At 41.1% G+C, this 22372-nt stretch overlaps 4 protein-coding genes across 4 annotated transcripts in view; 2 read left to right on the plus strand and 2 right to left on the minus strand.

Annotated features, from left to right (window-relative positions):
* The first annotated feature begins 392 nt into the window (after window positions 1-392).
* Window positions 393-1734, plus strand: LOC105423427 (uncharacterized). Its single transcript, XM_011633174.3, has 4 exons — window positions 393-845; window positions 978-1219; window positions 1293-1439; window positions 1510-1734. Exons 1-4 carry the CDS (start codon window positions 756-758, stop codon window positions 1646-1648), a joined length of 618 nt encoding a protein of 205 aa, XP_011631476.2. The 5' UTR covers window positions 393-755; the 3' UTR covers window positions 1649-1734.
* A 1715-nt stretch (window positions 1735-3449) lies between these two features.
* On the plus strand, window positions 3450-5888 carry Fis1 (Mitochondrial fission 1 protein). Its single transcript, XM_011633175.2, has 4 exons — window positions 3450-3636; window positions 4125-4331; window positions 4413-4518; window positions 5214-5888. Exons 1-4 carry the CDS (start codon window positions 3592-3594, stop codon window positions 5303-5305), a joined length of 450 nt encoding a protein of 149 aa, XP_011631477.2. The 5' UTR covers window positions 3450-3591; the 3' UTR covers window positions 5306-5888.
* Window positions 5889-9996: 4108 nt separating this feature from the next.
* On the minus strand, window positions 9997-16833 carry LOC105423432 (uncharacterized). The gene has a single exon (XM_089074071.1). The coding sequence runs from the start codon at window positions 16831-16833 to the stop codon at window positions 16225-16227; it is 609 nt and encodes a 202-aa protein (XP_088930197.1). The 3' UTR covers window positions 9997-16224.
* A 111-nt stretch (window positions 16834-16944) lies between these two features.
* Window positions 16945-22372, minus strand: part of LOC105423430 (uncharacterized) — a 200579-nt gene continuing 195151 nt past the window's right edge. The window contains exon 5 of the mRNA XM_089074070.1: window positions 16945-18615. Coding sequence (XP_088930196.1) covers window positions 16945-18615 — 1671 coding nt within the window. The remainder of the gene's footprint in view (window positions 18616-22372) is intronic.

The following is a 22372-nucleotide window of genomic DNA, read 5'->3' on the forward strand; positions in this document are numbered from 1 at the left end:
GTAATATATCAAAAACACACAATCATAGATACACAATCACTTGTAGATATTATTTATAAATTTTTTAATTTAGTGTTGTTTTCTTTTTTTTTATTTAAAACTACCAAGAAATTAGCATTAACATTTTTATTATAATGAGAAATAATTTCGTCAACGTAAAAAAAATTTTAATTAATGTTATTTATAATTAATACAAATTATAAACATAATTGAATTTTTAATATTAAATAATATAAAATTAGTTTCTAATTAATTATATAATATAATTAATTTCGAAACAATGACATTGAATGCCTAAATAGGTACTACGTACCAGTATGTACCTAACAAATTTATAATTTCCATATATTTATATACATATATAATTTTATTTAAATGCTCCAATAAATTTCTGTAACACAATTTCATAAAGATATTACTTAAATATACCTCAAGTTTAAATATACGAATAACAATCTAAATCTCTTGAAATTAATCAAAGTTCCGGCAAGGAAAATTCTGCGTGATATTGACGAAGTGAAAGAGACCAAACCATCAAAGAGCAAGCGCGCCTCTCTCGCCTGCAGCGTCCTCTGCGATTACAGCTGACATCATCAAGATGTAAAAACGCACATGTAATGGTTCAGGTTTACCGACGGGCGTCGGCCATGCCATGAACATGTTTACGTTCCCGCGTTTTTTCGCACCACGTGTAACAAGACGCGTGTGTTTGCGATTCGTGAATTTTGCATTGAGTCAACAATAACCACTCCAGGATGTTGGAGTCGACCATCCAGGCGCTGGCGAACGGCAGGACGATCCTGGCCAGCGGTTCCCCGAGGCGGCACGACATAATCAGGCACTTGGTAAACAATCGTACGAAGAATTTTCTTTTTTTCTTTTTAAGTATCCTATAGATATAGACCGGAGAACCCGGACGTCTCGCGCGATGACCGCTCTCAGGTAGACAATCGTTTAACGCGAATAACATTCGTCAGCGCATTAATGCGGAAGTGGTGCCGTCCCTCTACGACGAGAACCTCGACAGATCCAAGTATGACGGTCACGGGGAATACGTTCAGGATATCGCCAGGTACAAGGTGCTCGAGGTATACGAGCGTCTGAAAGCGGACCCGGTACCGCCATCCTTGATAATAGGCGCGGACACCATGGTGACGATGGGTGATGTCATTTTTGGGAAGCCAAAGAATGAAGTGGAAGCATTCCAAATGTTGTCTAGGTAAATAACTTTCACTGAGATCAGCATTAAGTCTGTACGTAACACTCAGATGTAATATCCAATGCTTTCTTAGTCTAGCGAATAAGCAGCATGTCGTCTACACTGGTGTGTGTCTGAAAACACCAAAAACTGATATCCAGTTTTATGAATCTGTCAAAGTAAAGTTCGGAGACATATCGGAGAGACAAATAAGGGAGTACATTAAAACTGGAGATCCCATGTGAGTGTAGCTATTATGCATTGCACAATCGTTGCAACTGATTCTTAGCTAAAACAGAATATTATTTTAGGGATAAAGCAGGAGGCTATGGTATACAGGGCTTAGGGGCTTGCCTAATTGAGAAAATAGATGGGGATTATTATACCGTAACAGGCCTGCCACTGTACTCGTTGGCTAAACAACTGAACCGAATGTTCTCCAACGTTTAGCGGGAATATCCTATTGTGCCTGTCAGTACCTGAAACACAACCATTGTATCGTCGTGCTTACGTGAATAAATTTTATTACGCTAAAAGTCTCATAAATTTATGAATCCCCCTATTTGTGTATTTAATAGTCCCGACGTTGCGGCGTAATGGGCATATATTTAAGCGCGCGTTAATATTGATATCGCGCTCATTAACATTCATGATCGTATCGCGCGCTGTCAAAGACACAAAGCGAATCACTCGTCGGGATCGTAATTAAATTAACTGGCGTAGGCCGTATATTCATTCGCGATAACTTTCTCCATTTTATTCACAATGTGTAATGCAAGATTTTCCATGTAAACTTGGGAGGGGGGTGAGGGAAATGATACTCGAAGTACGCAGGCGTCGCATTTTGACGTTTCATTTTTAAAAAATCTATATCTTCATTGTTCTAAAAAAAAAAGTTTTATTCCGTTGAGAGTCTTCATTTATTCGATCAAAGAATGACAGTATTGCATCTAAAATATTAGTACTCAGATATCTTGTCTGTATCAAATAAGAAACATTCAATTTTGCAACAGTCGCCGTAACAAACATTCCCGATAATTTATATCTCGATGGTATGGAAGATAAATTTGTTTAAGCAAGATGAAAACATAAAAGAAATGCCGAGAACAGTTTTGAATAAAAATCTTTGTGTGACGAAAATGACTTAAAATTGAAGTAACTGATATAACCTGATATAAAAAATTAATGAAACCATAGAATTAAATGTTATATTTATAACAAAATGAAATAAGTTAGGTTCAGGTTTCTGTCTTAAGAGATTTAATTCAATGGACTCAGAAAGGATAGATAATAAATTTATCTTGTCACGACTTTTATTAAAAATGACTACAACCCGTACTTATTAATCATTATTATTACTGACTCCTTTTGTTTCTCCGAATATTTCTGATGAAGTCTCCTCGGCACAAGTCGGCATTTTCTGTTATAATATTCTGACTTCCTGTCTGACAATCATCGTTATAACTAGTCATAGCTTTGTTAAATATGTGCAACTAAAATTAGTCTATAATTAAAGCGATTTTATTTTCTAACAAGTGCGTGTTTGACATCGAAAGATTGCGTTTGGAAATATTTTATTTTTGGGTGCTTTCCATTTAGCAACACAAATGCAACCCGATAAAAAATCTTGTAAGGATATATATATATAAATATATATAAATATAGATAAATATTATTATATATTATAATATAGATATATATTATTATATATTACACTTGTCCATATATGTTCATGGTTTCTTTTGTAAAATTTCTGTTTGATATAGGAAAAATAACAATAATGAAAAAAACATAAAAAATAATTAAAAGGATAATTTTCACATTGTTTCTTTTATATGCTTTTAATCAGAAATATATATAATTACATATAGGCAATTATTTTCTCATATCTTCAAACTTAACTTTGTGTAAAAGAAAAGATACGAAAATTATTTTTTGTCTTCTCATCATTATTATTCTTTTTCTTATACCAAATAGAAATTTTACAAAAAAAAAAAGAAACTGATATGAACACATATAGACATTTTCCACATAGAATTATATATATTTATATATATTTTTATATGAAAAAATTTTTATGGGGAAATCGACAAGTATCGTTTTGTCCTTGTTATTTATTGAATGTCGAGAAAGATAGATATTTGTGTTTACTTGTGTCACTAAATGGAAAGCACCGTTTCCGTAGATTTTCGCTTTCAGAAGATTCATAAACCGCGCCATCTATCGCGTCAGCAAGCCCCGCGTATCCCGCCTCTCGGCGATGCGTCAAGTCGTCTAACGAACTTACACCTGCGGTCGCGCGTCAGGAACCGTCATTCGTAAGTACAAACGTGGTGCGGGATCCCAAGTCACAGTGTTGGCTTACGTGTGTCAAGTATCCGGAAGAGAAAAAAATGGAAGACGTTTTGACCGATATCGTCTCATCTGAAGATTTGAAGGTAAACACGCTCATGATGGATGATTTTTTCTATGCGTTATCGATATTATGTTTGTCTTGACGACGTATTTTTAACTCGTTTCTTGCCTTGTTCGAGGAGCCCCGATAATGACGCGTATTGGGAAAAAGTGAGGTTAGGTCACGTCCACAAAACTAATATTTACGCGATATATCTTGTTCAAATTGGATCGTTTTCCTAATTTCCAAATATTATTCAAAACCTATGAAGGTGATTTATTTTTCACAGAATTTCTGCGGTGTATTTTCGAGAATGTTTGAGAATCACCGGAGTGGATAATGACGTAGTACGACGTGACACTTCCTCTATAAAAGAATATATGTTTTTATATACATTGTACGTTTTTATTTCGCGCATAAACATCTCAATTTAATGTTTGCAACAAGAAAGACGGATTGATCAAAGTGACGCATTAATCGAAAAATGTAATCTAAATGAATGTTGCATCATGTTGTAACAATTTATTTTAGAAATTCGAAAAAATATACCATGAGCAGTTGCATACATCATACGTTACACAAAAAGCACAATTCGAATATGCCTGGTGCCTTGTGAGAAGTAAATATTCGGCTGATATTAGGAAAGGCATATTGCTGCTGGAGGATCTCTACAGCAATTTCGATACAGAAAAGCGTGATTGCCTGTATTATTTAGCCATTGGAAATGCTAGATTAAAGGTAAGACATGTACAGCATAATGTATCAGATTTTTGCTGTAGAGTGATCTTGATTCTCTTGATCGTTGATCTTTTTTTCCAGGAATATTCCAAGGCACTGTCATATATTAGGGCATTTCTTCAAATTGAACCAGCAAATGTGCAAGTGCAAGAAGTGGAAATGTTGATAAGGAAGAAGATGGAAAAAGGTTTCCCTTTTATCATTTATTGTCGGCTTAAGAGAATAAAGCTTGTAATTTGTCTAGGAGCAATATCGTTAAGGGATTTCTGTGATTTCCTTACACATTCATACTATTTCTGGTTGCTTCTAGTAGTACTTCTGCTATTTTGGATTGCTAAATTTTATATTGATTCCATTTAATGATTTTGCATATTTACGTTTCATGCTAATCCAAAACTCATCAGTTTCGAAAAAGACAACCTTATGCACCTTTCCACAGTGCAATCTCTGTAATATAATCTCTTCCATGACCTCTAAAAAATCTTCAACTTTTTCCTTTTGTAATTAACTTTCTTTCGTTAATTTCATTCTTTGTGGTGGTAGAGTATTTAGTTTCTCATACTTTAATACAGATTAAAAGCTTTAGCATAGATTCTGTAGCTTTGTTAATAATCTGCAATGCATCTAATATTTCTCTAGTATTTCGCCTGTATATTCTACAATAAGTAATAAAAATTTATATCGACGACATGAAAAATTCCTGTTTAATACCATCATGTTGTTTGTTACATGTATTCTCCTTTTATTATTAATCGAGACTAATTGATAATATTTCATTCGCGATATTAACCGCGTTGACTAACCTTAAAATTGATAATTAAGACCGCTTAATTTTCGTGATTGGAATTGGCATTGAATCTCGTTTGTTTCATTTTTTTACAGAGGGCCTTGTGGGTATGGCTATCGCGGGAGGTGTTATTATCGGTGTCGCAAGTATTCTGGGTCTGGGCATTGCGATGGCAAAAAAACATTAGTTACCCATAAAAGAACTATTAGAACTGTGACTATACAATTACAATTGTGGTGTAACATGTTTACGAAATGGTGTGTAATTTGCCACGTAATCGCCGTTTGAGACATCGACAAGTCTCTAATGTACTAGAACGTTGACCAAATCCAATAAATATAATTTGTAACATTATTTTTCTATTAATAGCAAAAAGGAGAACAGAGGAAAACGGGCTTATAATAAATATGATTTTTATTTATATATGTTACTAATAGTATGATTCAGTTCGTTTCAAATATATCACGTGTAAAATGTAATTTTTTTTGTGCATCCGAAATATCAAATCAATTTAATTTTCTATACATTCCGGAGATACGTGCGGTTACTTTTTACATATATGGGATGTATGTCACAAATGTTACATGGGTATAGATATATGTTGCATCATTTTTTTTTATATTTATAATTTTATTTATACGCGAATATGCGATTTTTAATTACTACACCAAAGTGTTACAGGATGAATTATAATTTTTGTATATAATAGGATTATATGTAATATGCTTATGTTACTGGATTCTTTCAATAAAAGTCAGTATTTGAAGATATGTCGGATGCTTCATCCATGCGAATTATTACTACGTGCGCACACAACTATGCGCCAGAACCTGACGATCCTATAATAAAATTATGCAAAACGTGGGGGGCAGGATCTCGTTTCTTTTTTATATTGCACGCGGATTTATTCGCGCGGAAAATTTAGCATTATTTTATCTGTGATAAATCGTGTCATTTAAATGAATTTTATACGTGAAATCTTGAAATTTTGATTATCGAGGTACAATGTTAATGAGAACAGACGTTTTATTTCCTTGAGGAAATGGAGCATCATTACGTATGTTAAACGAGCGTATTTAATGTTAGATCTGACTGTCCGATTTGCATTGTATGTTTACGATCCATCGTGATCTATGTACCACGCAAATGCAACCGCATTATGCCAGATGTAACTGTCTCTTAGTCCCTCCGTGTTTACGTTTGAATGCGATTTCCATATTAGATATATGAGACTCAGAATTATATAGACGATCATATCTAGCGTTAAATGCATCGCCAAACACAGACGCGAACATTGATTCTGGCAACTCTAGCAACAAATATTCGCTGCTTATCAATGAGCATGATGCGTGTTCTGTTAATCTAAAACCGCATTTCCCGCAGAGTTCCAGACAATATAAAGCAAGTTATTTATTAAAATATTCAGAATTTGGCGATCAAAATAATTCCGACAACCGACTTGAAGAATTTCGATAAACAAGGAACAGGTGAAGAAAATAATAACAGGATCTTCAAGTTTTTTTATATATAGATTTATTGATGACTTCTTAATATCCGTTGATAAAGTTGTTTATGTACAAAATAACGCTGGAATATCCCTATTAATATTATTACTATTATTATTATATTATTATTAATGACCTATGTTATGGCCCGGGGACTTTCTCTTTCCCACGAAAGAGTGCAGTCCTCTTCCCGCTCGATTCGACGAGTTGGAGTACGTTCACTTCGTTCTTTTCATGCCGAAAAATACGAGTGCCGCGCGTTTTTCCCGCTCGCTTTCTTTTCCCTCGTGTTCGCCCGTAAATGCGACAAATAATATTTACACAGGCCGATCGCGATCAGATCAGCTCCGTCACGGAGAAGCGGGATGAAAAGAGAGTCGCGAGATCAGCTGGGCGTGACACGTCCGCCGTACTCGTCTTTATGGTACACACCTTAGTAAAGGATTCTCGTTAAGTGAAGAGAAAATCGAGTATAGGCGATGAAATTTGCGATTTCGTTAAAACGCGTGTTGTGTATGTATGTATGTGTGCGTGTGCGTATCGCCCCGCATTCTCCGCGCGTTACACGCATACGATTTCAAATTACATTAAATTAATTTTCATTCAAATTAAATTAAATTTACTTTTAGATATCTGTCTGATGAATTCTCGTTTGGGTCACATTAAAAATGAAAATCCGAGCGATATCGTCGTTTAGCCATTAGCGTTCAACGTGTCTTTCGCTCGATGCGTGCGGCCCGAGAGATGGAATTCGATTCGTTCACCAAAGAGAACCAAGCTCAAGCACAGAAATCCGAATTATTCGATGAAAAAAGGAATACGCATCCCGTGCGTTTTGCGTTGAGTAACGCGCGAGAATGCGGACCGTCTATCACCCTCGCGGGTGCAACTTGGAAAGGGTGTATTTACAGAGAGGAGACTCGCGGGGGGACTGTGCTACTTTTGCCCACGTGTAAACGACGTCGGCGACTGTAGCTACTCCAGTTGGTGTGATCGATATGTGGAATGCGCGAAGTGATAACCACTCTACCGACCCGGAGATTACGCTGGTGACCCTCCCTCCTCTGGAATGCGACGCGGTCGTTTAATAATATAAAAAAAAAAAAAAAAAAAAAAAACGTCCCGCTATGCCCGTTTGCGGCCGGAAGTGCCGGCTCTCGGACGCGAAGAGCAGCTATCGATTAATGAACGTTACGGCGAATCACGTTTACACGCGGATATCACTCTCTGAAAAGGGACAGATAGAGGAAGAGAGAGATGAAACGCGCATCGCGGAAAAACTCTCTCGCGAATTCCGATCGCGGCTATCACGCTAATTAAAAAAAAAAAAAAAAGAAAGAAAGGGCGCTTTCGTTCCAAAGAGATGACCACTCTGGATTTTCTCCACGCATCTCCCGTGGATATTTTTGCAAGTCCTACCTATCCACGACGACTTAAGAATCTAATTTAGGTTTTACTCGACTCGCGTCTTTTTTGTTTCTTCCTTATTTTTCGCGAAGATGTATCTCAGATGTCCTAAGTGAACGCGCGGCCGTCTCTAGACTTTTTCAGTCGCGAAGTTCGCTTTTTACGCGAACACGCGAACAAAATTTTGCACGTGTTTACGCGCGAACGCGAGAGGGTAATTAAACTTGTCCTTCCAACTCTAACGCCGTATACGATCCGCGAAATTGCGAATGTTCTTTTTTTTTTCTCTTTTATTTACACCATAACTCGTTTCGAACGATAACATGGTCGTACTTTCGCGAGCTCCGATATAGTAATTTCGAAAAATGCGCAAAAAATCAAGGTGAGCTTTTCAAGCTCCGCACACGCTGCCAGTGCGCGATAATTTGGAGGAATATCGCCGCAATTAGGAATATAGGGGGAGGGGGGGGAGGTTGCAGCTTACAGTCCTCTCGCGTGAGTTTCGACCATCGCCGATCGCGAAACCGATCTGCGTTCGCTGAGCTTTTCCCGTCTTTCGTCCCGAGACGTTCCTTCTTCCCTTTAATCTAGCGTAGGAAGAAATCGCTCGATAGATTAGCAGCTTGAAAATACTTTAAGCGGTTTAAGGATGAATATTGCTTTCTCAATAAGGCTTCGCTATGCTTTACACGAATGTACAGTGTACAGTGCACGCGTAGCGTGCATTTGTGTGTATATGTGGGTGAGATCACGCGTGTAGATGTGTGTCTTGTGTGTGTGTGTGTGTGTGTGTGTGTGTGTGTGTGTGTGTCGTGCGACCGGCTACGTCCGCCGATCAAATCGATTCGGAACGAATCTGAATCCTTCATATGATATCGTCCACCGAATCTAAAGTGCATGGAGACGAGACCGAAGAATTACACAATCGCCTAAAGATATCGATCGATAGAAAAAGCTTTAAGTTCCGCCATCCTGGAGAAGCGCGAAATATATATCACTTTAATGATATACGATCTCTCGTGAGATGTGCATACCGTCGTGATTCACATCCGATGAGAACTCACAGTTCCACTCAAGCTTGTCTCTCATACAAGTGCGTCCCACTTCGCCCCGAATCAAATACTATATATATATCTTTATATATATATATATATATGTATATATCACAATATAAGATTAGGTCGTTTAAATTCGATACATGGGGTATTATTAACGAAGGAAAATTCGTTTAACCGTTCGCGAATCCTCTATGGGCGAAATTACTTTCCCTTCGAATGCGCACATTTAAAGTACTTGGCAGAAAAATTATATAAAAATTAATTTTCCGTTATAATAAATTATAACGACGATAATTTTTACATTCTTCCAAAATAGAATACGCGTGCGCTAGACGTAAACGTGAATCTAGTTTATCATCCATAAGATTTTAAGGCAAACGAGATCTCCGTTACCGTCCACAGTCATATGAGAAAAAAATAAAAGATCACGAGGAGAGAATCCCTCCCGATTTCTCTGTGATGAAATAAAAGGGTCGCACGTTACAAAGGATTAACAATTATGCCTGGCTTTAGGTTTCCCGTTTATTATGCATATACCTACATCCGGGAATCGCGATCACAATGGCACAGAACGCGCATTGATACTAAGTTTATCAAGAGACACCGATAAGCGCCAGTGCTTGCACACTGGCACCTCCGGCGAGAGATTGCATTGCGCGCCGCTAAGTACGCGGAATTCGTCAATCGACACCCTGTCGCCGCCCGATAACGGCGTCGCGAGCTCGCGGTCGAATGGCAGAACTCGAGCTTATCTCTCGAACGGCAGAAGGAACTCGGATGAGTCGTGTGTTATGACGAGAGATATGAGACGAGAGGTAGCGCGCGTCTTTTAAGGGACGCGGTACCGATTTAAGGGAGGGGGGGGGGAAGGGAGGTGGGGTCGAGTCAGAATGAAACATACGAGCGAGACGTGTAAAAAAATAATATAATAAAACATATGTGACATTATAAATAGACAATATATGTTGGAAATGCATCCTCGCATCTTTGATCGATTCATTTTGACATTTTCAGTTTTATTCTCAAAGATTTTGTTTTCTACCTGGTATCTTGATCTTGAAACGTAAATGTCTCTTTTGTTTAATATCAAGCTTCTTTTTCTCATACATCTCGCTCGTACGTATCATTTTACAAGCGCAAGTCGTTACGCAATCGATACGAAATGGAAAAACGATATAATAGGCCTTACGAACTACCGGCGCTCAATTTTGTACAATAATTTAATATCTCGATTAATTTTCTCAATCGTTCGAACGCTCCTCGCTTTCTATGCTGCTTCTCTTTTTTCGGCCTCCTTCTTTTCCCGTTTCGAAACGCGTCGACTGACTAGCGATACGATAACGTTACAGTAGTGATTTTTAGTATGACGGTCATATCGTAAAATATACACTTTTTTGCCATCTCGTTCTATCGCGACGGCCTTTTTTTAATCTCTTCCACTTGGAACTACCTATGATACTTGAACCCCGACACATTTACAATGCATTTTACAAATACGCTTATTTAAGATTTATCCGACGGCTCGCCTCGGTACTGTGTAGTTAACTGGGATCGCAAATCACGGGGAAAGCCCCAGACCGATTGTACGAGTGAGAAAATATACGCAATGATTCTAAACTTAGGCGCCATTCGTACGCGGTTAATGCGTGATTCTCGACGATATCGCAATACGAATTTGGCAGAAATTAAATGGGAAATGCGTCGCGTGACTCACACACAAAATATATGAAAATATAATTATTCAAAAGTACACGCTATCGTCACTTTAATGAGAACTTTCACGAGAAATATATATATTTTCAGTCGTTTCCCGAACACTCGTCGTGCCGATAATTAACATTTGCCGGAAGTTCATATTGCAATGTATTTTCGTGCGCTTGCGATCAATTTTTGTACGCTCTTTGTAAAATACAAAAAAGAGAAAACAAGATCTTTTCCATTAAAATGACAATGTAAGAAAAAATAAATCACAATTTGTAAAAGACATACGTAGAATGTTTTCTTGTATTATCATGTATTATCGTAACTTGACATCGAGATTAAATATTAGAGATTAGAGATAAGTAAAGAATTTCGCGCGTGAAATGAATAGAGCAATAAGCATCTCAGAAGAAATAAGATTATCATTTAAGAAAACTTTATCGCACGAAATCACGCGAGCATTATATCGCGCGTGTCGCGCGAAGAAGCTCTTCGATTTGCGAAGTTCGACAAAGATAAAGAGACGACGAAAATTTATAAACTTTTTCCGGATATTTTGATTCTCGAACTTATGAAATTGGATACATCCTTAGCTTGTTTTCTCCGTCGATATTTTGACGTTGGAGCGCCATCGCCTTTGACGCATTCTATTCACGAATATGTATTAAGTAAATCCTCGAATATAACAATATTGTTATTATTTTTCGTACGTGTAAATATAATATTTCTGCGTGTTTGTATAAACGTAATCTTCATAAAAAGTTATATTAGAGATAAAAAGGAGATCACTTTTTTCACATTACTTTTTTTACTTTGCGAAATATCAGAATGTGGTGTTTACAATGCGAATTTTAAAGCAGTCTTCAATATTAATTTTATGGTACGTCGAGATGTGCCTGTAAAATATCGAAAACTCTCACGGTATAAAATTAGAAATCGTATTGCAATGTGCATTGATAAAAAATGTTTGGCTTTCCTTCATGGCAGTCAAAAGTTGAGCGGAAATAATGTTGCAAATCTTTTTCTCAGAACGATACTTTTACGCTACTCATTCATGGAAAAATGTGGATTATACGATTTGACTTTGCATCGAACTTATCCCTAAGAACCGTTCCCTCGAAACGATATTTCATGAACACCAGGGTTATTGTTAATATATTACAATAATTGGAGCGCCTTTTTTTACAGCACGGAATGCTTATAAAACGATCAAACCATTTGGAAAAATCGTCGACGTATACTTCAATTATGCGAGGGTCGTCTGATTGTAGTTGTTGGCCATCCCGAACACTCATCATCAGCCAAACTGGTATATAAACATGTTTTAATTCAGCTGCCCATCTTTTCACGGTGACAAGTGATGCGGAGCAGATTAACCTGATGCCTGTAAACAGCGTTTAACTCGGGTTTAATTTGCATAGGCGTATTGCCTTTCAAATGCAAGAATTTAATCACGGCACGATATTCGATTTTTTTCATTTTTACAAAAACACTGACATCGACTGGCACGAATAACTGTCAAACAATAAACTGAGCGTCCAAAATGGCTACAATTTTCACAAGTATCTTTCAAAGCATGTAATAAACATATAATGCACGATTGTAATACCAGAATAGTTTTGATGAGTAATGGCCATCTTCATGTTGAGGCTCAAAACTTTTCAGATGACCCTCGTACTTCGATATGAGAAAATTCAAAAATCTCAAAGATTTCAATGATCGTGTGAAAGTTGCTCGTGAATCCTCGGCAACCGAGACTTGTTACAAGGATATCTTATGCTCTCCCTTCGCGGAGATCCAATCTATTAATTGTGATAAGTGACAATGTACACATTTAATTCTATCTCGGAACATAGTCGAATGTAGTAAATCTCACATTTATTCGACAAATTCGCGTCGCATATCAAATAATAAATTTCCCGACGCCAAATCGGCATCAACGGGGTGGAAAGGATTTTACGAGCGAGGATGAGTGTCCTTGAGACATGTGCAAACGCGCGTCCCACAGTAGAGAAGAGAGAATTCTACGCGGTTATACCTAAAAATGGAGCCGCAATATATCTTCCTTCGGCGACACCGAACGACGGCGTTACTCCATTATCGATAGTAACTTTCACTCCGGCAGTGTCTCTTTCTTCGCCATTCGATGCATCCGTAATTTACCCCGATAAATCACGTTCGATACCCAGCATCGCTGCTATCATGTCGATATATTTTATTTGGCGAGATTTATTCCTTCAACTCTCAGCAAACACATTATTCCGCGCTCGATGTGCAATTTTGTGAATTGAGTCTGCCGCGCGTACGTCTGTCCTCTCTTGCCTCTCGGCAAGTTCTGCCCCGCGTTATTACCGAAAGAAGCAATCGCGCCGGAAGTAATCGCGATATTTCGCGAGATGGCCCGAGAGTGCAAATCAACACGCGTCTTCTGCAAATACTAAATCGTGCTCAATTTCCGTCCGATTTCCGCCGTGTCGTCGAAGTTAACGCCTCGAAGCCTAATCCTCGTTGCAGTCGAGAACTCGTTGCAGATTCTACCGGAGCTGAAATTCTGCCACTCTCTCCACGCCCAGCAGCGAGCGAGTGGCTGCATCACGCCGCCACCGCCACCGTCGCCGCCGCCGCCGCCGCCGCCGCCGCCGCCGCCGCCGCCGCCGGAGTCGATTCAAGGTGCAGTCACCTTTCTCAGGCCGGGTGACCGTGGAATTCCACTGGGTACACTCGGGCGGAAAAATAATCTCGTTCCGTAAAGTACATCTTCGCCGTACCTCGCCTCCCGCCCGTTTTCCGTTCTCTTCTCTTCTCTTTCTCTTCCCTCTTCGCTTTCTCGCATTCTCCACCGCGGCCATTACACCGGTCGGAGAACTAACTTAAACTCGACCGCGCCCTGTGCATTTTAATGTAGCCGCGATTTATCAGGGCCGTGGAATTTTCGATGCACACTGCCGCCACCGCGGAGGGAGAATTGCCTCCTGTGTAATATCGAAAGTAAAAGTGACCGGAAAATTACCCACGTGGCGGATACTGATATACCGCGATTAAATAAAACGCTATTTCGGCAGCTGGCCGTGTAAAATCCGTGGCTTGCCGTACCGCAACGAGAATGCTAAATGTAGTCTTTTTCTCGCGAGGATGCAAACCCGACATCAGCAAAACGGATCTCTCGTGAGATGAATAACGCCTCGCGATTGATGGACACGACTCATACGAGAGAAATAGAATCGAAATTTAAAAAGATGTACAATTCGAGGGAATAATAATTTTAATAATAACGAAAAAATTTCATAAATAAATCGTATCTTTTATAATATCGTATTTCAGATCAGTTTTCAAGCCATCTGTATATGTTAAACGTGCATTCGCCTTGCCCGGCATCACCGCGAGAATTCCCTGAATATCCACCTAGAGAGATCGACGTGACCTCACGATCCGAAGGACACTCATCCGCTGGAACGAGGGGAACGGACGATACACCCGCGTGTTAGAAACCTACGCGGTTCCTTAACAACAGCGCAAACCTTCTTAAGGTTAAATCCCTAACGCGAACTTACCCTTAACTTACATATCGACCAGAGGAAAAAAAAACAAAGAAACGATCGTCCTTATGTCGCTAATTCGCGCCGCGATATCAGATAACATTTTGATAGTTTCTCCATCCCCGCGATCTCCCGACGATCGAGAGATCAAATCGCACACGGATACCCGCTCACCAATCATTTTTTTTTCTCTATTCTTCTCTCCTTTCCACTTGGTAGGCAGGTACCCGGAAACTCGACGATGATTTAAAATTCCTTAAAGTTAAAGATAGTCGAGGACGCGTTGACACTAGCTCAACTATACCGTCTCCGTCGTGCCTCTGTACATTGGTGTTTTTATTTAGAAAATAATTCGACCGTTTAGAATATATATATATATATAATTTATATATATATATATTTTTTCTTATTTATATATATATGTATATATGTATATCTGTATATGTATATATTTATATAGCTGCAATCCTACGTTGCTTATAGTAGGGTCAATCTTCTTGCATATGATACACGTTTCGTTTCTCGCGTGACGCGTATTGCGCGCACATCTGGAATAAAATGATCGAATAGCGATCGATAGATCTTAACGAGTCGCTCCCATTCTCCGAATCGTGATTTTCGTCTTCGGCGCCGACTCGTCAAGCTCTCGCTCTCGGATATTCCTTTGAAGGGTGACTCGGCACAGACCGATGCACTAATCGAACTTTTTGATCGAGCTCGACGGACTCGGCATGATCGTCAACTAGTCGATCGCGTACGTTGAATTTTTCTGTGTTTGTATTGCGTGAAATACAACAGGCTCCACGTGACCGATGATCTGCCGTTTTCGAGAAAGAAGGAGGGAGGAGTGGACCAATCCCGTCTTTCTTCGAGTTATTCATCCGCGAGGGATTTCCGTTTGGCATCACTCATCCTCGACATCGTGCTGATCTTGCGGTCATCAGTGATAAGACGGACGTGATAAAAATCTTGGCGAAAGTCATTCCGTGTCCATTGGGTCTTCTTTTCTCCGGAATTCTGAGACGACTCCCCACGGTGACGTAGAGAGGGTATTAATCTTCGAGCAGTCGGGCTTATTAAGGACCGTTTAAGATTATTATAGACGAGGTGTATAATTTTCGAAATGCCATCTCATTCCGGGAAAGATGTGGCGTTTTTTTTACAGATATACCTAACGCGAAGCATTATCCGCATCTTTTGATTACGTAGGGTCTCTTGGTCTCTTGATTTTTTCCTTTGTTTGATGCGTCATTATAGGTGAAAAAAATATAAAAATATTTTCAAAAAGAAATTAGAAGAATAAAAATTTAGAAAAATATTTCAGATGTAAAAAATATTATCTACATGTCGGCGAACAATTGTTCATATTTTGATTTTAAATTTTATACATAGTTTAATAGAAAACACTTGGACTTAATAAATTTTTTTTCTAATGATGTTACGAATAAATTATTATCTAATACTTAAAACTTAGATTTGTTCTGTTCCTTTGGAAATTAAAATAAAATTATAAACTAGTTAATGTCCTTGTCATTGATCGTTGGCTTTTACTGATTTATCGATCGTATACGATTAAAAGTCTCGAACTAGACTGTATACCATAGTGATATGGTGATCACGCTTGTCTTTTTGGTCTCGATTCTTGATATTTTTCATTAACGCTTCTTCAGTCTTCTTCCTATTTTTCTGATTTTTATTCTTTTCTGCATTACGCGATGAAAGGAACTTTTATCTGATTGATCTCCGTTGGGCTTCTTTCTTAATCTTTTCTTTAAACTATCATTGCGTATTCCTCCGTATTAACGCGGAGAAGTCCACGATTGCGTAATAGCATTTTTTCTGGATTGTAGATCATCTTTCGTTTCCCTGATTTGCAACGCGACGCGTCTGACTTATCATCTACGCTCGGTACGTGCCGATCACGCCCATGTCGAGGCTGTCGCGCAACTCCATCTCTAACTGGGCTTCTCTGTGCTTGTCGGACCGGTGCGACGTTATCGGTGGCGGTGGCGGCGGCGGCGGGGGACCACCGTCTCGCTCGCGATTTCTCTCGCGAGTGGACGGCCTGTCCTTCTCACGCTCTCTCGTGTGATGATGATAGTGATGAGCGGCGTGGCCGTTGACCGGCATAGTGGGATACGAAGACTGGCCGCAGTTGGGTTGATGCCTAGAGGGCAGCGGCGGTGGCGACGACTGATGGCGACCACCGGCTGGGACTCCGTTCTGGAGCCCGGATTCCAGGATCCGCATCCGGTCGTCCGGCTCTCTGGCGGAAAGCTGCGGTTGCGAATGCGGCGTACGACGCAGGGAGTGACTGGAATAATGGGATCTCGCGCCACTAGATGTGACCCCGTCGATCGGCGCTGCGCTCAGTGACGCTGTACCATCGTCCACGACGCCTCTGACCCCTCCTCCCGCTCCGCCACTTCCTCCACCTCCTCCGCCGCTTCCTCCTCCGCGGTGACCGGACGCGTTATTCGCAACGGGCAGCGTCCCCGGGCGGCGCATCTGACGCGCCGTCTCGCCGTCGATGTAGGTGAAGCCCTCGGCGAGGGTGGTGCTGCCGTGAGGCAGAAACCAGACCCCACCGGTCCCGGGGCTCGCCGCCCGAAGTTCTAGCTACAGTTCCGTCACCGGTATCGGCTTGATACCAGCCGCTATCTGTGCGTGCTGCTGCTGCTGTTGCTGTTGTTGTTGTTGCAACTGTTGCAGGTGATGGTGATGATGGTGCGTGGACACCGATTGAGATTGCGGCTGATGATGATGGTGATGGTGATGGGCATGCGCCGAGCGAACAATGTACTCGTCGTCGGAAAAGGTTTTCTGGTATTCATGTTCCTTCCGCGATATCGCACGATTCTTCCACTTGTAATCCTTGAGAGCGTCCCGCACGCGTCTGCGACATCGATAGTACAAGATCAATGCAAGACCGGTGAAAAGTGCCAGTCCGGCGGCACACACCGTTGCCAGTAGCGCTTGTTTGCGCGGATCCGAAAAGGCGCAACCTAACTCATCGGCCGTCATACCCTTGATGGGTTTACCTTTGGATTCCGGCGGCTCGGCGCATATCACCGGACTTGAGTTCCTCGGGACGAGTATCTCGGCCAGCCAGAGTTGACTACAGTCACAGACCAGCGGATTCTCGCTGAGATCCAATCGGCGTAATTCGTTCCAGGCGACCAGTGACTCCGAGAACGTGACGAAGGCGTTGTCGCGTAACATTAAATGCCTCAGATTTGGCAAGCCAGCCAAGGAACCATCCTCCATAGTGGCCAGCCGTTTATTGCTGTTCAATACCAGAGTCTCTAGATTAGCGTTGTCCGAGAAAGCCCCCTTCTCCACGGTGGTAAGCAGCTTGGTACCGGACACGTCGAGTTTCTTCAACGTCAACAGACCCTGAAAAGCGCCTGAACGCAAGATCGTAAAGAAGTTCTGACCCAAGGTGAGCTCTTCCAGACGCGGCAATACCGCCAGTTGCTTCGTCGGCACTTCGCGCAGCTTATTGGCACCCAGTTTCAGGGTACGAAGAGCGTTCAGGCCGCGAAACGCTCCGTCGCTGATATTGTCCAATCCAGCACTCATAATATCCAGCACTGCCAGTTGCTCGAGACCTTTGAACGCGTCGTCCGGTAACGACGAAAAGGCGTTCCAACCGATGTGAAGTTCGGCGAGAGCGTTTAAGGGCGCTAGAGCTGGTGACGGAACAGTTCGTAATTGGTTGTCGTCCAAATATAGCACCCGAAGAGTGCCTAATTTCTCAAACGCGCCGTCCTCCACCTTCGATATACGATTCTGGCCCAGATCGAGCTCCTCAAGCTTCGATAGATAGGAGAACAGGCCGCTCTTCAACGTCTCTAGGTAGTTGTCCCGCAGATTCAGTACCGTGAGGGATTTCAGACCCTGGAACGTCTTCTCGGTCAGCGCCGAGATCTTGTTGTGCTTCAGATGCAACTCTACAAGGTGTCGCTGAGCGTCGAAGCTGCCGTTGGGTATGGTAAACAGGTGGTTGCTGGAGAGATCGACGTTTTTCAGATCACCATAGAACTGGAAAGCTGCCGCGTCCACAATCTTGATGCGATTCTCCTTCAGCACTATTCGCTGAATGCTGGGATTCAGCGCGATCGGTATCACGTCCAGATTAGCGCCCACACATGAGACCACCAGGGTGTCGTCGTCGCAGGTGCAGCCGGTAGGGCAGAAAGTTCGCGCCTCGGCCGTGCCGAGGGCGAAAAGACCGACCAGGACGAGCAGGTGGAGGACGCCAATGACAGTGAAGCTGCGTCGCGATGTCTGAAAAAAATAAACGAGAAATCTCTGATTAATTAAAAATCTTAATTAATAAGCAGCATATAAGTATCTACGTTACTAACACACTTAAACTCTTATTTAAAAAACAATTTTTAGAAAATAGAATTCATACGTTGATCGTATGCCTATTCAAGATTCGTCTATTCGAAAATTACTGTCAGAGAATGTGGTAGGACGCATTCCCTAAGTCTACGTAGACACAGAGCACTACGTAGACACCGCTGACACTCGCCTCGGGGAATCGATACCGCCTGGTGCACACCGCACCCAATTTATGCCGGTTTTACGACAAGAGCGTTGAATTATTTTCCGCGGAGCACACCGTGCCATGGCCGACGAGAAGCAACGCGCTCGTTCATTTTCCCGTTCTCCCTCTTTCTCTTCCGCCGTCGTAACGCGAGGGCAAAGTTATTTCCGTTTTCGTTGGCCGCGATCGCGCACGTAGGTGCGAAATTAAGCCTGCCGCGCGCAGCTGAAACACCCGACCAAGCTAAATTATATCCAGAAATACGAGCGCCCGCGGCTGTTCCGCGGATAATAAGCTCCCGGAGCGTAAAAACTTCTATTCGAGATGGAAACACCCGAGCACGCCGTCGTTCGGACGAGTCCGAGCGCGCCGTGGCCCAAAGTATGCCGTAAAACCTGAACGGGATGGCTGATCCCCGAAATGGGCGAAGACGCCCGTCGTCGTTTTCGGAACGGAGAAAGCCGATTCTCCGTGCGGTGCTCGTCGACAGACCGGCGGAAAAATTCGATATCGATCCAGACGGTCTTGATGTAGACACTATGTGAATCGGAGTGAAGCCCGAAACCTTCCGTTCCGAATTTTGTAAAATCGTTCCCGGTGACCTTTCAGACTTTTCTCTCTTTGCCAAGACGCCCAACTGTGACTGGCAATCGATACCATCACAGCGTTGTTAAAGACGCTCTTTTCGCGCGCGCCACGTAATTTCAATTCACGCGCGGAGCAAAATAGTGTTTTTGTCGAATCGAGCCAAGCTCGATCAAGATTGCCGGTGAGCCGATGGATCGCGCTCGGCTTTCGTTTATCTAGAGATTCATCGTTCATGCACGATCACGGTGAACGCGATTCGTCGGATTGATAAGGATATTTTTCTTGCGATAACAATCCGGGTCAACAAAAGTCTAAAAATCCAGCGGGATCGATCGCCCGGCGTGACAGTCGCACGAAAATGCCGGGAATATTAACGGCGTTTCGGGAGAAAAAAAGAGCTCGCGTGATTTACGCGTACGGAAGGATTTATTTCGAAAGCTCGCCTCGCCTCGTCGAACCTGTGTCGCGCTGATGCGCTCCGTACGTTCGCATTAAGCCATGTATACATGCACGTTCCGAAATCACTGATACGTACGTCAATATGACAGATATCGAAAATCAAATCTAAGATACGTATTCATCTCTCGGTGAGATAATTTCCGCGCGAGAACAACGAAGAATTAAAAAAAAAAAAATTTTTTTTTTTTTTTCAAAGACTCGAAGAAACGGATATGCAATTTTCAGACTTTCCTGTTGAAAGCGGAGCACAATGTACGACTTATTTGCTTAGGTACTCGACATCGAAGGATACACGGACACGCGTAACTGGATGCAGCAGGAGGGCAGGATATCTCTCCGGGATATCTCTCCGTTCCCTGCCAGTCCGGAGCGAATCTGGGGCGCATGGTTGTCTGTCCCCCTTTCGCGTACCCTGCATACAACAACGCGCGACTTTACATACGTTTCAGCGCCGTCTGCTAATCCGCGCGACGAAATACGCGGCCGAATGGATATTCGCTGCCGTATCACTGCCACGCGTGTCGGTGCGCGTATTAAAGCTAAAAACGGTCGCGTCATTAGGAAAGGATTATGCGAATGTGAAACTTCCTCGCGGCTTCCACACGCGCGCCTGACCCCGTTACTCATTTCTCATTTCAGCCGCATTACGCAGCATTACGAGTATCCAGCCGTTATTAATGAGTTTTAGGCCACAAATAGATTTTTCCGCGTCCTTTCTCGTTTCCACGCTTGTCGTTTATCTTCTTTATTGTTTTAATACTGTCAATGATTTTACCGGGAAGAACCAAGTACCCTTGTCGCTCCCAGGGCGGATCGGTCGGTACGTTCGAAATTACCTTCGAATTACCTATCAATCATTTTTATTAGAAGACTCCTACTTGTGGGATTTATTAACCGCGGGAACCTCGAGTTCTTAAGCACCTTTAAGAGAGAAATGTCTTTTGATCCTCAAAATTAAGAAGACTGATACTGGAACTGTATTTTCTCGACACAATTCTTATAACTATCATCGATTTCACTTCAATTATCATATGATAATTGAAGTCTCTCTAAAGATTTTTTTTATAGAGATATTATTCTTACGAACAGCAAATTGTCTTATTTTGGTTTTCGCCGATTGTAATAATGCGTATAGATTTATCTATACATCTACTTCCTGTTCTCTTAAATCTTCGCCAAAATTATCGACGAGATGATGCCATCAATGCGTGATATTTCGCAAGCCGATGGAGACGCCATCCGCATCTCGATATTATTTATGCAGCTCCGTGAGGCCCGCTGCTGACAGCTGGAGTGCAACGCGACTCATCGGCGTGCACGAGGCGCGAATTACGTATGCGACAACATGCGGTTGGAATCGGAAACGCTGGTGTCCGATTCAGACATCATCGTCTGCTGCGGAGACAACCGGAGAAATTAATAGAGCAACGTGTAATAACCGTCGCGAATAATCACGCCGGTCGACTTCACTGTCTCGCCATAGCGTTTAAAAGAAAAAAAGGCACACAGCCCGCACAGAAAAAAAAATTAGTTTTAAATCAGGACAGATATTCTCATATGTAAGTAAGAATATTATAATCTTCCTAGAAAATTTTAGTCTTGATTTGATTGAATTTACATTGATGAAAGTATTACTTTTATTCAATTCAAAACTAAAAATCGTCTATATGAAGATTATTTATATTTTTACTTGATATGAGGATATATTCAATCAAAATTAAATTTTTTTTAAGAAGCTTATAATATTTTTGCTTAAATATTAGAATATATATACTCGCATCAACATAAATTCAATCAAATCAAGAAAATTTTTCTAAAAAGATTCTTAAGCAAGATAATATTCTTGCTTATATATAAAAATACTTGTTCTGATTCAAGACAAATTTTTTTTCTTTGCACACGATATCCCCTTTTATAATCATGATTTATCGCTGAGATACATTTTTCAGACACGGACAACTTATTTGCCGAAAGACTCAGCGTTATAAATTGAGAATCGCTCAGAGTCGTAACTTTTTTCCGACTTTATTTTTGTTAAATAAGAAGTGATTTCGTAAAAGTGAAGATGTATCTTTAAAGTTTTTCGCTAGATTTTCGCCAAAACGTTCCGTTAAGAATCTTTTTTTAAGTCGAATTTCTTAGCATTCCTATTTTACATTTCATGAGTTAGGCATTTGAATTTCCACGGGCATTCTCTTAACCCGATGGACAACTATATTCCGTAGTTAAGCATCTTATCCTATTTACATTTCTAAACACGAGGCAAGAATTCCGTAAAATCTATGTCGAGGAACGGAAAAGGATAACGGAGGAGAGTATCATTAATCGATAAACGATAAACGATAATTTATCTTAGTTTGGCGCAACATCAACGAATGCCCTTTCATTTCCATCGAATGCTTTGCGCTCCTTGAAAGAGATATAAAATATATTTTTTTGAACCGA

The sequence above is a fragment of the Pogonomyrmex barbatus genome, unplaced genomic scaffold (genome assembly GCF_055798465.1).
Source record: "Pogonomyrmex barbatus isolate J1 unplaced genomic scaffold, ASM5579846v1 scaffold16, whole genome shotgun sequence".
In the NCBI taxonomy this organism is placed as follows: domain Eukaryota; kingdom Metazoa; phylum Arthropoda; class Insecta; order Hymenoptera; family Formicidae; genus Pogonomyrmex; species Pogonomyrmex barbatus.

Excerpts from the sequence above, each read along its gene's own strand:
- LOC105423427 (XM_011633174.3), top strand. The coding sequence starts at position 756 with ATGTTGGAGTCGACCATCCAGGCGCTGGCGAACGGCAGGACGATCCTG. Across the intron at positions 846-977 it reads ACGACATAATCAGGCACTTG|CGCATTAATGCGGAAGTGGT; the intron begins GTAAACAATCGT and ends AACATTCGTCAG. Across the intron at positions 1,440-1,509 it reads ATTAAAACTGGAGATCCCAT|GGATAAAGCAGGAGGCTATG; the intron begins GTGAGTGTAGCT and ends ATATTATTTTAG.
- Fis1 (XM_011633175.2), top strand. The coding sequence starts at position 3,592 with ATGGAAGACGTTTTGACCGATATCGTCTCATCTGAAGATTTGAAG. Across the intron at positions 4,332-4,412 it reads TTGGAAATGCTAGATTAAAG|GAATATTCCAAGGCACTGTC; the intron begins GTAAGACATGTA and ends CTTTTTTTCCAG. Across the intron at positions 4,519-5,213 it reads AAGGAAGAAGATGGAAAAAG|AGGGCCTTGTGGGTATGGCT; the intron begins GTTTCCCTTTTA and ends ATTTTTTTACAG.
- LOC105423432 (XM_089074071.1), bottom strand. The coding sequence starts at position 16,833 with ATGCGCCGCCCGGGGACGCTGCCCGTTGCGAATAACGCGTCCGGTCAC.